The sequence below is a fragment of the Gallinula chloropus genome (genome assembly GCF_964237585.1).
Source record: "Gallinula chloropus genome assembly, chromosome: 1".
Lineage (NCBI taxonomy): Eukaryota > Metazoa > Chordata > Aves > Gruiformes > Rallidae > Gallinula > Gallinula chloropus.
This window is the reverse complement of record NC_140085.1, coordinates 127,943,099-127,955,399: the sequence shown is the minus strand read 5'-3', so window position 1 is coordinate 127,955,399 and position 12,301 is coordinate 127,943,099. Positions and strand designations below refer to the sequence as shown.

Sequence of the window (12,301 nt, the reverse complement as noted above, 5' to 3'; positions counted from 1 at the left end):
TAGTATTTATAGAAACATATATATATTTATATACATTTCTATATTTATAGAAACATCTATATGTTTGTTAGTAAGCAAATTAAAACTGTATGTATTTGTATTTCATTATATTTTGCTTTTTAGTTTTATTTTTAAATAAGTTCAACAGCAAATTCCAAAGCAGTAAGTTTTGTAGATTGTATTGTTGCATCTGAGCAGTGCCAGAACTGGAAATGATTCAGAACAGAATTGAGCAACAGCGAGAAAAATTCTTACTACAGTAAAACAAGTAGCAAAATACTCTTTAGGTCAGTAACAATAGTTGGGTTTATTTGTTTGTTTCGTTAAAGCCCAGCCATTCCATTTCCAAACACTACATTTTAATTGGGCAGTATTACTACTTCTGGGTCAAGAGTTGTTTCTTTTCCTGGTGTTGACTTTTACAGCCAGCCAGAAAATGCATACTGGGGCCATGCTGAATGACAGCAATTCCGTAAGGTCGTTACAATCTCTCGTTAGCAGTTTGTTCCTATAGGAGTTGGTTTGAACGCTGTTTTGACATGCAGAGAGCTTTAATAAGGATCATGGTGAAAACAGCATGTTTCACATGTAATTTACAAAGGAACTCTGTGCACTGGCTCCCAGTTTCATATTTGATTTGCCAAAAATAACTCCTCCAACAGTACAGAAATCTTGGAGACTAGATAATGACTTTTTTAAATGCCAAATGTAGGTGGATGAAGATGGAGATTTTGAAGATCAGAATAAATCAAAGATAGGGAAAAAGAAAGCAGCGTATGCTGGGGGCTTAGTCTTGGATCCCAAAGTCGGTAAGATGTGGCAATTTTCTTTCTTTCTATGAAGTTAGACACAGGTAGGTTCTGTTAATGAGAATCTCTGTATCTTGTGGGAGTTCAGCAGGGTGGTTTGGGGGGGAGGATTGTTGCATAGAAGAAAGTTGATTGTGGAATTACTTGGGACATTTTTTCCCTTAGCTTTTTTGGGGGGATAATGGTCTTGTGAACAGTTGGGACCGTTTATCCGTGTGTAATTTTCTAACGGACACGCAAGTTCTCTTTCAGTTTCTCCTCTATGTGGGGAAAACTGTACAAGTGTCCTATAGTAACACAGAAGCTATCTGTTCAACTCTGGTGAGTTAATGGAGTTGGATCGTTCCACTTCTGACAGCTCTCTGGGACGGGTAGTGGTGCATCTCAGCAGCTGCTTTAAGCGATTTAGGTGCTGGGAATGTGGTACAGGGTGTTACTGTCGCTTACGTGTTAATTGTGGAGTTGGATGAAGTCCTTAGGGAGTCTGAGTAACTGTGACTTTTGTTTTAAACTCTGTTTTAGGTTTTTATGACAAGTTTATTTTGCTTCTCGACTTCAACAGCTTATACCCATCGATTATCCAGGAGTTCAACATCTGCTTTACCACAGTGCAGCGACTGTCATCAGAAGCACAGAAAAGTGCAGAGGTCTGTGTGTGGTAACTTCTGATTGAAGTTACAATGGCTTAACTTCTGTGTGTTTTAGTTAATCAGTTTTGAAAGAAACTGCTCTTTTTCATGGCTTTAATCCATGCCCCCAGTTTAAAAAAAAAAAAATGATTTTTGTTCTGATTCTTGTTTAAAAATACGTCGTGGTAAGTTTTGGGTTGGGACTTTTTGAATATTATATATCTGTCATACTCCTTTCAGTAATGGTCTTGTAGAATCTTGGTAAGTTTTCTACTGTCTAAATACAATCTTGGTATGCTCATGAAACAAGATTTTTAGTGAGACACTGCTGGTCCTTTTCAGCCCCAGGTGGTCCTAGCAATTTCTGAGTCCCTTGACCAATTCCATCCTATCTTGGCAGGGGCTTCCTCAGGTTAAGTTGCCACAGAATTTATACCAACATACCTGAAGCAGGTTGGCCAGAGAAGTTTTGGGAACCCCCTCCCTGGCAGTGTTCGAGGTCAGGTTAGATGGGGCTTTGGGCAACCTGGTCTGGTGGAGGGTGTCCCTGCCCATGGCAGGGGAGTGGGACTAGATGGACTTTGAGGTTCCTTCCAACCCAAAACAGTCTGGGATTCTGTGAATGCAGGAGACACAAGTCACATGCCTCTGCCTGAGGGAAGGAATGCAATATGAGCTCAACCCTTATTAGACATCAGGAAAACTCTGTGTGTGTGTGTCAGGGAGGGATACTGTGACTGTCAGCTGTGGGACCAGCTTCCCAGTAATTCATGCTGTTTAATACAGCAGTAAACTGTATTAAACACAACAAAAAGCCTCCCGAAGGTGTAGTTCCACACTCTGTTTTCTCAGCAGCTGTGCTGGCTGTGGTTCATCTGTGGCTGCCTCTCCTCCTTTCTTCAGCTGTGCTGGCACAGTTGTTGGTGGAGCTGTGCTGTAAGCTGAAGCAGCAAGCCGCTCAGGTCTAAAGGTTAAACCTTTATGAAGCTTTTATTTTTAACTGGTGTCAGCTCACAGGTTGGAATTAGCATGTTGTGGGACATATTTCAGTTGTTACAGGACTATCAGTGCCATAGCAGAAATGAGGGAAAATCTATGTGGAACTGTCCACAAGCTCCTCCAAACTCTGTGGATGTACCCTCCTTTGGGCATGCTTCAAACTGAAGCAGCTCATTTTGGTTTCTATCACGGTATGGCATTTAAGGAGGTTTTGGGGTCGTTTCTTTTCATGGCTCTTCCTAGACTGCTTTACTAAATCTGGCAGCCTCAGAGTGTCTCTCTTGCCCTTTGTACCCTTCTGTCTTTTGCTGTGCTTGAAATCTTGCCGTTTTCGCTGCGCAACCATTTCATTGGCTATCAAGAAGAATATATGCTATTGGCTGTTTTGCTATAATCAAGAGTTGCTTGGGGTGGAGTTTTCATTCTGGCAGCACTGTCAATTTCTGTTTTGGCAGTTACCTTATTCAGAGTATTAGTTCCGCAGAGCATATGCTCCATTTTACAGTTCTGAACACCAGTAACACTGGGGTGATAATACAAAAAGGATGGATTTTTTTTTCATCATGAAAAGAATTGCTTGTGTGTGTCTTCATATTTTTTTATATATGTCCTTATATTTTTATATCTGTGTATATATATATCTGAGCGAGAAGATGTGTGTTTTTATTTATGTGCAGATGTACATATAGAAATAAAAGTCACATTTTGTGTGTTTTAACTAAGTAATACAGCTAAATATAACAGTAGTTATATTTAGAGACTAAGTAGTAATAGTTAAATGTCATAAAAAACGTCTCATGCTTGTTCTAAGCTGTGCTTGGAGTGCTGTGCAAGAAGAGAGACAAGCTGTGTGGTTTATTTTTATTTTTTTTTCCCCTCCAAGCTTCTCACTTGGCATGTTAAAAATCTCATCTTCAGGCAAAAAAATGATAAGCAGTGATGATCATTTGACAGGTCAAAGAAGAAGAAGAAGAAGAAATTCCAGAGCTTCCGGACCCATCTCTGGAGATGGGAATTTTGCCTAAAGAAATCAAGAAACTGGTGGAGAGAAGACGCCAAGTTAAGCAGCTAATGAAACAGCCGGATTTAAATCCTGACCTTTATTTACAGGTGTGTTTCATAGAACTCCTTTGATTTTTCTCCCACTCCCCTTAAGTGCCCTGATCAGCCTTGCAGAATAGGGATGATTAGTAGTGAGCAGTGATTGTAATGTGCTTTACTTGTAGCCCATCATTGCTGCAGACGATATAAAGAGCTGTGAATGTAATTGTGAACATTAAGTTCTGTTCTGTGGCTATGCTTGTATCATTTTTTGCTGGTTATCTTTCTTTTCAGTATGATATCAGACAGAAAGCTTTGAAACTCACGGCTAACAGTATGTATGGCTGCCTGGGATTTTCCTACAGCAGATTCTATGCCAAGCCGTTGGCTGCTTTGGTGACGCACAAAGGGAGAGAGGTAAGTCATTAAGCAGGTTAGGCACACATGTAAAAAGGGTGAATTTAAGCCCCACCTAATTTTATACTGAGTAGAAGAATGGTCTTCTTTTTGAACCTGTTTTTGGTTACAGAACTGTAGTTTTTAGCTTTCTCGTGCTGCGGAAGTTGGGGGAAAAATGAAACTGGTGTCTAGAAAATAATCAGGTAAAACTTAGAACAAATTGAAGCTCTAGCTAGAGTCTTATTTTGAATTAACCTGTGTAGCTTCAAAGGGCCTGGTTATGGTTACAAAAGTAATCAAGTGTGCTGTCACATTTTCTGTGAATTTCCAGTTCTGCTCAATGCGTCAGTCTTTGGTTTGGTGATGTGTCTCAGCTTTGGATGAGCTTGTCTTTGGCCAGACTGTCCTGTGCCCTGGTACGTTGAGATCTTGGAACCTTGAAGTTTGTGACAGGGCTAACTAATCACACGGTGACAATGGGTTATGTATCAGGACCTTATTTTCAGAAACTGTGTATTCCTTAGACCAGAATTTTGCATTGGCCTCAAGAGGCCAAATTTTGAGGGTTGCTCCTAACTCTGGACAAAACTACTCTTGCTATTGATTAGCATGGCAGCTGAATGCGTCTGTGTCGTTCCAGTGGGAAGAACAATCATTAAAGATCCAAAATGTACCACTGATACCCAGTGTTTTGAAACAGGTTTTTTCATGGGGCTTCGTTCCAGTTCTCTGCTGAAGAGAATACCAAGTGGAAATCGTCAGAGGTGCCAGGAACAGACATGACAGGATGGCTGGTCAACCTTTTAGTTAAGCAGGGAGATGGAGGAGTTCATATTGGAGTTTAGAGGCACATAGTCCCTGTGATGAGAGGGCACACAGCTCGCTCTGCTGTGGACTGCCTGGTGGGCTGAAGATCTGTTTACAACCCCCAACTGATGTGCTAAGGGACGTTTTGTTTCTGATAATACATCTTTGTTTTTAAAATCTTCCCATCTAAAGAGTTCCTTGGAGACAGCCCCACATTTGCTGTCCTCCCAGTGCATGTAACCAGTCTGTTTAAGCTTACACACATTTAGGAAATAATTTCCACGTTTGATAACTGTAAGTGTGATGTGCATCCATGCGAATTCAGAAGTTAGTGTTTCCTTTAAGGAAGTAGAATCCTTCGTCGTTGTAAGATTCTGATGTATTTATCTACAATATTGGCATGAAAAATAGCTGAGTATCATAGCTCTGTATTTTCTAGCAGTATTTATTAGTCATGGATTTTGCTTTTGGGACTTCTTTTTAATGATGTCCATTAGTCATATAGAGCACCCATCACAAGCTGGGTATTGTATGGATTCTTGAGCTTCTGGCCTCCAAGGAGTGGGGGAAGTACTTTCTGTTTGCATTTATAGTTTGTTCTCAGGTGTCTGTGACTTACTGGTTCATAAAATCCTGGTGTTCCCACGTTATGTTCCAAAGCGATGGTGGAATAGGAAAATCCTAAATAGGGAGTACAGGACATGCTAGGAAGCTCTTTGAGACTTTCTCTTACATAGTTGATTTTTTGGTTGGAAAGGAGGATTTCTAACCTCTTTAATTGCCATGGTGCTATACCTGGGCTTGCTTCTGCCAAACCTTTGCACACATTTGAGTCTCCAGTTTTGTACTTGCTCCAAATTTGGGGAATAACTTTATTCTGTGGCAGAGTGTTGCCTGAAAGCATGGCATACCCAGTGCAGGTCTAAAAGTTCCTCTGTGAAGTGGGGGCTGTTGGGAGCACAGCAGGGATGCCAGTGAAAGTCTGTGGGAGCAGGTCTGCATCTGGCACCACTAGTGCTGAGCTCAGTGAGGTAATATTCTCTTGGTAGGTCTCTTCTGAGTGGGACAGCATCTCCTGTGGATCTAAACCCGTATTTTATTTTTTCCCCATTCTTTGAGTTAGATTAATATTTGTTCCTCTGGAATACTGTGGAGATAAACTTGTGAAAATTTGAGATTTTTTTCAGGTTGACCTGTAATTTTGTACTTCTGTATATGCTCTGCTCTAAAAACTTTGGGTGGTAGTCAAAAAACAGATGCAGCTTTCTTGGTTCCTTATTTCTTGAGTAGTAATTTTTGCCACAAGAAATGATGCAAGAGGACACAGTTTTCTATGGGGTTTGTTTGAGTTGAAATATTTAATCTGGAAAAAAGCTACTTTAAAATGATGTATCAGTCTTTCTATTCATAGGTTTCCTCTTGCCACTAAACACTATTGAGAGAGCCGAACTTCAAGTATCAGGAGATTTGGGTTCTCTATGTGAAAAGGTTAATTAAAAAATAACTATTACAGAGAAGTGTTACCGGTCCAAATTTAAATGGCCCTTTCTGATGATCAGTAATTGATACTTGTTTAACTGACATGGAGGGGACCAGAGTAAACTCAGGCAGGCTTGTAGATGTCTAAGCAGGAAGCGTACTGTGTGGGATGAAATCTGAACATGATGTTTGCACTAACACAATTACAGTTCAGTCTCAAGTCTTAGCAGAATAATTCAAAGTGGGAAATACGTATTTCAAGTTGAAGGTCTTGAAGCTCATAGTATAGTTTAATGAAGCTGAGTGAGGATGAGTTTTGATGACTTCTGTAAATTGCTGCTTTCTTAATTGTGTGGCTGAAGACCCTTTTACTGAAGCTGTAGAAAACAGTCCTGCAAGCAACAGACCCCCCCATGCTACCACCACTCCTGGACTGTAACTTCTCTTTGTGGTTTGGCAGCGCAGGGGAACTGCTGTGGGGCTCCTTAGGGCAACTACGAGTTCCTGTAATCGCACATGGGTATGTTAAAAACTCCTTCGCCCATCTGGACACCTCCCTGTGTGATATGTCCTAGGGAGCTGCTTTGGCAGGGGAGTTGGACCCGATGGTCTCTTGAGGTCCCTTCCAACCCCTTTGATTGTGTGATAACCGCGCTAAGCGTCTGACGCGTGCATCCCACCTTGATGGCAGAAGCACCGAGGCCGATGCGGGAAGGCCGTTTGCTGTCCCAGCGCTATGAGCTGGCTTCACAGAACCCATAAGCGCTCGGTTCTCCTCAGGCAGCCTCGGCGAGGCATGGCCCGCTGCTTGAGGGGTGAGCAGGCAGGCCCCGCAGCTCTGCCCGCGGCCAGGCGGGCTCCCCCGCAGGGTCCTTCCAGCAGAGGAGGAGGTGTCGTTTCTGTGGGCGGTGTAGCAATAGTGGCAAGTCTTCACTAGATGGCGATAGAGACCTTGAGATCATTAATCAATTAAGACTTGGGGTTTTTTTTTGTGTCACCGAGCGTTTCTTCCCGCGGGCTGTCAGGTTTTCCCAGGCGGGTGTCCCCCTGTTTATTTTTAAGCTGCGGGTGATCGCTGGCGGGGAAGCCGGGGCCCTGTCAGTGCGAACCTGCCCGCGCTGGGTGTGGTGTGTGTCACGGGCAGGCCCCCATGAGGTGTTGGTGTGGTAGGCATGGAAAGGGCAGAGAATTGGGGTGGGAGGGAGTTAAAATTGTAGCTCAGCTCTGACCTTTTGGAAAATGTAAATGTTTTCCTGTTTTGATTGCTAGAAATGCACCAGTTCTTATTCTTAAAACAATTTAAAAAAAAAAACAAACCCTATGCATTTGCAATCCAAATGTTACCTTATGTTGTTAGGAGGATTCCTGGACCACGGGCCCCCCTGCCCCTCCCCCTGTGTTACCAAGTGTGTGCTTGGACATTGCTCTTGTTGTAACTGTAGCAGTTGCCTGCATGGAAAAGTAATAGGAAAATATTTAATATATTTTTAGCTGTCCTTTAATGTAATTTAACAACTGGAAAGAAGATGAGTCGGTGTTGTACCACCAGCCAGCTCTGCACTAGCAGGCAGTGTAAGGTCATGCCTTTCTAGCCTCTTCAAAGGACAAGTCTTTTGATGAAGTGTCGGTTGTCTGATTTCCCAAATGTGGGATGCCCTCTGCTGCAGGATTTTCCTACAGGACAGCAACATTGCTGAGAGAATTTTGTCTGTAGGCGGCTTGGCTGCTAATGGCTGTCGCTCAAAGCTGAGGCCTTTTCCAGGTACTTGCATTTTTCCATGTTGTTTTTCATTTTTACATATTTTTGCCCAAGCAGGTAGAAAACCTGCCTTTGAAAGGAAGAAAAGCACATTTGCTGGTTTTAGTGGTACTAACAGGTAGATCTGGTGTTACAGGGTGGGGGAAAAAAAAAGGGGGAGTGGGGCGGGGAAGAGGCATTTGGGTTAATTCCAACTTTCTCATTCAGATCCTTTAGATACATTCTCAATTAATAATTACTTTAAAGCCCTAGCAGTCAAAAGGAAAGAATAAAAGCATCTTATTGCTGCAGTCTGCGAAAAGAATGGATGAGGGAGGAGAGAGATGAAGTGGAGAAAGATGAGCTCATTTAAAAAAAATTGAGGGTATGTAAGCAGGTTAATGGCCATCTATTGTAATTGCCTTCTGCAAAAAATGTAGGCATCTCCTTTTTTCTTTTTGGGTTTTTTGGGGTTTTTTTTCAGTCTTGCTCATCCAGGGAAATAGATAATCAGATACCTTTTTGTAATTGCACCTAAAGCATTGGTTGTACAGCCTTCAAGAGTTGTCATGTCAGTGGGGCAATTGTCAAGAGTCCCGGTTTATTCCGTGTTGCAGTATGGGAGAAGTGGGGTTGTTAGAGGGGGGAAAGGAACCTCCTAAAGTCTCATATAAGCATTCTGTCTATAAACAGGGAATACAGCATCGATACAATGTTTTTGGAAGATACAGAGTTTGAGGGTAAAAGGCTAGGCAAAGAGTGTCTCTTAATTGCTTTTAAGTATAAAAATGGCAAGCTGAAATCTTATGAGAAATAGTGCTAAACAGTTGCAGTGGCCCTGAATGGAAACTGTTGAGGTCAAACCAGTTGCCACTGTTGGTAACTTTACCATTACGTGTGCAGTTGTGAGCCAGTGAAAAAGCTACGTGCTTTATTCTGCATTCTAACATCTAAAAGAGTGAGAATAGATGTTTCAAAGGAGAGGCTGCTTGGAGCCTGAAAATGCAAACTGAGTAACAAGTAGTAGAAAAATTACAGAACATTTTAACGTTCGTTGAAATGAAATATTGCGATTGTTAGTCAAGTGCACGAGATGACATCTGGTCTGATAAAGGCTTTTGCATCTCCAAGGAGAGGAAATGAAACATTTCAATTAAGAAGAATGGCCAGGGTATTTTGGGTGAGGAAGAAATAAGTCTGGAGGGGGAAAAAATACTTTTGTATCTTGGGTGGTGGTGTGAGGTGATTTTGACTGGGCAGGAAGGTTTTATTTAATGGATATTCACCAAGAAATGTTTGGGGATTGATCAGATTCAGATTGATTGTACAGCAAGTCAGATGAATAGAAAGACTTTTCTCTTTTGTGACTGCTTATTTTAAGATTGGGCTATCACGAGAGGTGTGGTGCCTCTCACTCCCTGGCTGCTGATTTCTGTGGATGGGTTATAGCAATTGCACGGCCCCATGGTGAGTTGGATCAGCCTGGTGATCTGAGTTGAAAACTATCTCTACAGGAAAACCAAATTGATTTTTGTTGGATCAATGACTCAATGACTCGCTGCATGCTCTCAGAGCCGGTAGGAAGGAGGTTGGAAAGTGGGAGCAGACCCAGTATGAGAGAACAGGGGTCAGTCGTGACCAGCCAATTTTCAGCTCATACCCAAACAAAAGTGCAGGTTTAGCACAAACACACGGCGGTTTGGTTTGGTGGTTGTTTTCCTTCTTCTGTACTTCAGCTATTTCTTATAGTTTCCTATATTGTTGTTTGGGGTGGGCATATTTTCCTGTCTTGACAAAAGACACAGATTTTACTCGGCTCTTATCTGAACCTGGCTGACTAGGGACCAAGATATTCCTCACCCAAAATTGTGGTAAAATTGAAAAGCAGGGTATAGGGAGACCTTTAAAAGCAAGGTCTCTGTCATGTTCTCAGTAAATGAAATGTAATGGTACATCCCCTTTTAGGAGCTCTCTGTGCTCTCTGGCCCATACCTCAGGGTTAGGAGAAGTAGAAATGTCTATCTGCATCCAGTGGTAACAAGACTGTGGTGTGCAATAAAACATTGGGAAATGCATTTGAATCCTGCACCCTCCCCCCAAAGTTTTGCTGTGCTTCATCTTTAGAATAACTAAAGAAATCTTTTGATGTTATCTAGAATACTGGAGGGATTATGAGATTCAAATGACAAAGATCCTTTAGTGGTTCTCTTCTTCAGATGCTGGTATAGAGGTGCTTCAAAATGGAGATCTAGGAACGCAGGAGCCTGTGGGCCATGAAGGTGAGAGCTTTTCCACCATCACACTGGCATTTGTAAACAGCTGAGGTTCTGTTTTCAAACAAATCCATTTTTTAGTGTCTGTTGTTAAAGTGTGAAGAATACAAATGCAAACTGCTGTCTTAATGTTTTTTTTTCCAGGCTGTATATTTGTTGGCACAAGTCTTTGCAGTACATGTTTTCTTAATTCATGAGTAGCTTGCTGCAAAATATTTCGATTTTGGAGACTTAACAGAAGCAGTTTTTCAGGCTGCTATCACTTCACTCATTTGCATCAGGCATTTATCTTAAATTGGGTCTTGGCCTGTTCTAGAAACCGTGGCTTCAGATACCTAGATGGTAATAGAATTTTCAAAATAAGAGAGACTTCAAATTAGGGGGAAAAAATAGTTTTCCTTTTCAAGCATTATTCCTGAGGGTATAGAAAAATGATCTAACTGAAGTGTCTGTCTCCCACAAGACTTAAATAAATATTCATACCGTCCTTCAGAGATATGACATCTTGATCTCATAATCAAAAAGTTTCATGTATTTCCTGGGAACGTTGCCCACTGTGCAAAAGCTCACTGTTGCACAACAGACTGTATTAGGAGCTTTTTGCTCCATCCACAATTACATGATCTATACTTTGTACTCTTGGGTGAATACTGATTTGAGCCTCCTGTTTCCAGGTAATGATTTAAGGATGGTGTTGATCCTACTCTGGCATGTAGAGAGAGGCTGAGAGCAGTTTTTTTCAGGTTGGGGGGGGGGGGGAAAGTGTATGGATGGGATTAATTGAGGTTTTCAACAACCTAATGGGGATTATCAAGAAGAAGCCAGATTCTTTGCCAGAGTTGCACAGCCTTGTGCCAGGCAGGTCTTGGGCGGGAGGTTGGGTTAGATGATGCCCAGAGTCTTTCAAGCCAGAATTGTTTTATGACCATCAGTTCAGAAGTTCCTCTAATTCACACTCAGATTTATCACCAAGGTCAGCTACATGAAGCAGATGTAAAAGCAGGAACTTGAAGGATGAAGGCATTTCAGCAGTGATACTTGTCTTTACTAGGCTGTTTTGGTTTCAGAGCTTAAAAGAAACCAAAATAAACCTTTGCTCTGAGTACTTTGAATGCAGGTTTTGCTGTATGTCATATGTAGGTCATGTGGTCGTCTTCTGCATGTATGTCCTTTGTCTGGACCTGTTCCAAGGTTCATTGTCTTAATTTAGAAGATATGCAGGAATGGCTTGTGCTATTTTCAGCATCAAAATATACTTAGGAGGCATACAAACCGGTTTGTTCCAAGACCTTTATTTATCTGTGGAAGGTGAACCGTCCCTACCACTGCAGGTACAGTGCCCACTTGTAAGGATGCAGGAGGTCTTGGTGTGGGCCACATCAAGAGTTGTGCTTAGAGCAAAGGTCTCTTGAGAAGCAGATGACGTTTCACGAGCTGGGCTGGACCTGATGCAGATCTCTTGATGTGTGACAAGCAATGTAAGAAGCCGGGGAACCTGTAAGGCAAGCATGTAGCCTAAGCTAATTTGTTTGGACTTCCTTCACAGTAGAAAGAGGGTAGTGCCAAAACTGGATGAAATGAATCCCCCCCCAAATTTTAGAGCATCGTAGGTGACCAAAAGGCACACGAAAGCTTACCTTGACGCTTGCTCTCGCTGCTCGCTTTCCTGCCAGTGGTTGTACAGAATGCAGCGCAGGAGGTGTTGCTGGTGGTAGCCTTGTCTTTTGCTTCAGGCTGTGCCCTTTATCAAACTTCCTGGGTAAGGTTTCAGGGAGTAGGATTAAATTATATATGTTGATGTGTGCTGTACAATTTGATACTCTGGTGGCTCAAATCAGCAGATGCACAGAAACAGTTGCTCCATAAATCCTATTTCAACACCTGGATTTGTTACAAAATATTAACATCCAGTTGCCTTTATCTTGCATATTTAGCCTCTTATGTTTTTGTATGTGCTGACAGACTTCAGAAAGAGCAAGAAGTAGTTTTTTAGGTTGTTGGGGGTGGGAAATGGTTCCCACTTGTGTCACTGAGATGCAGCACTCATCAGGCAGTGCTCATCAAAAACGGATAATGTCTGAACGTCATTTAAACCTTGCTGTGGGGATTAGTCCCTGGCAGTCATTT

At 42.0% G+C, this 12,301-nt stretch overlaps 1 protein-coding gene across 1 annotated transcript in view; it reads left to right on the top strand.

The window, feature by feature from the left end:
* The window catches only part of POLA1 (DNA polymerase alpha 1, catalytic subunit), a gene marked incomplete at its 5' end in the record, with an annotated part of 206,550 nt that overhangs the window by 34,601 nt on the left and 159,648 nt on the right, over positions 1–12,301 (top strand). Inside the window, 4 exon segments of the mRNA XM_084279542.1 lie at positions 713–809; positions 1,332–1,459; positions 3,404–3,547; positions 3,773–3,895. Of these exon segments, the coding sequence (XP_084135668.1) occupies positions 713–809; positions 1,332–1,459; positions 3,404–3,547; positions 3,773–3,895 (492 nt within the window).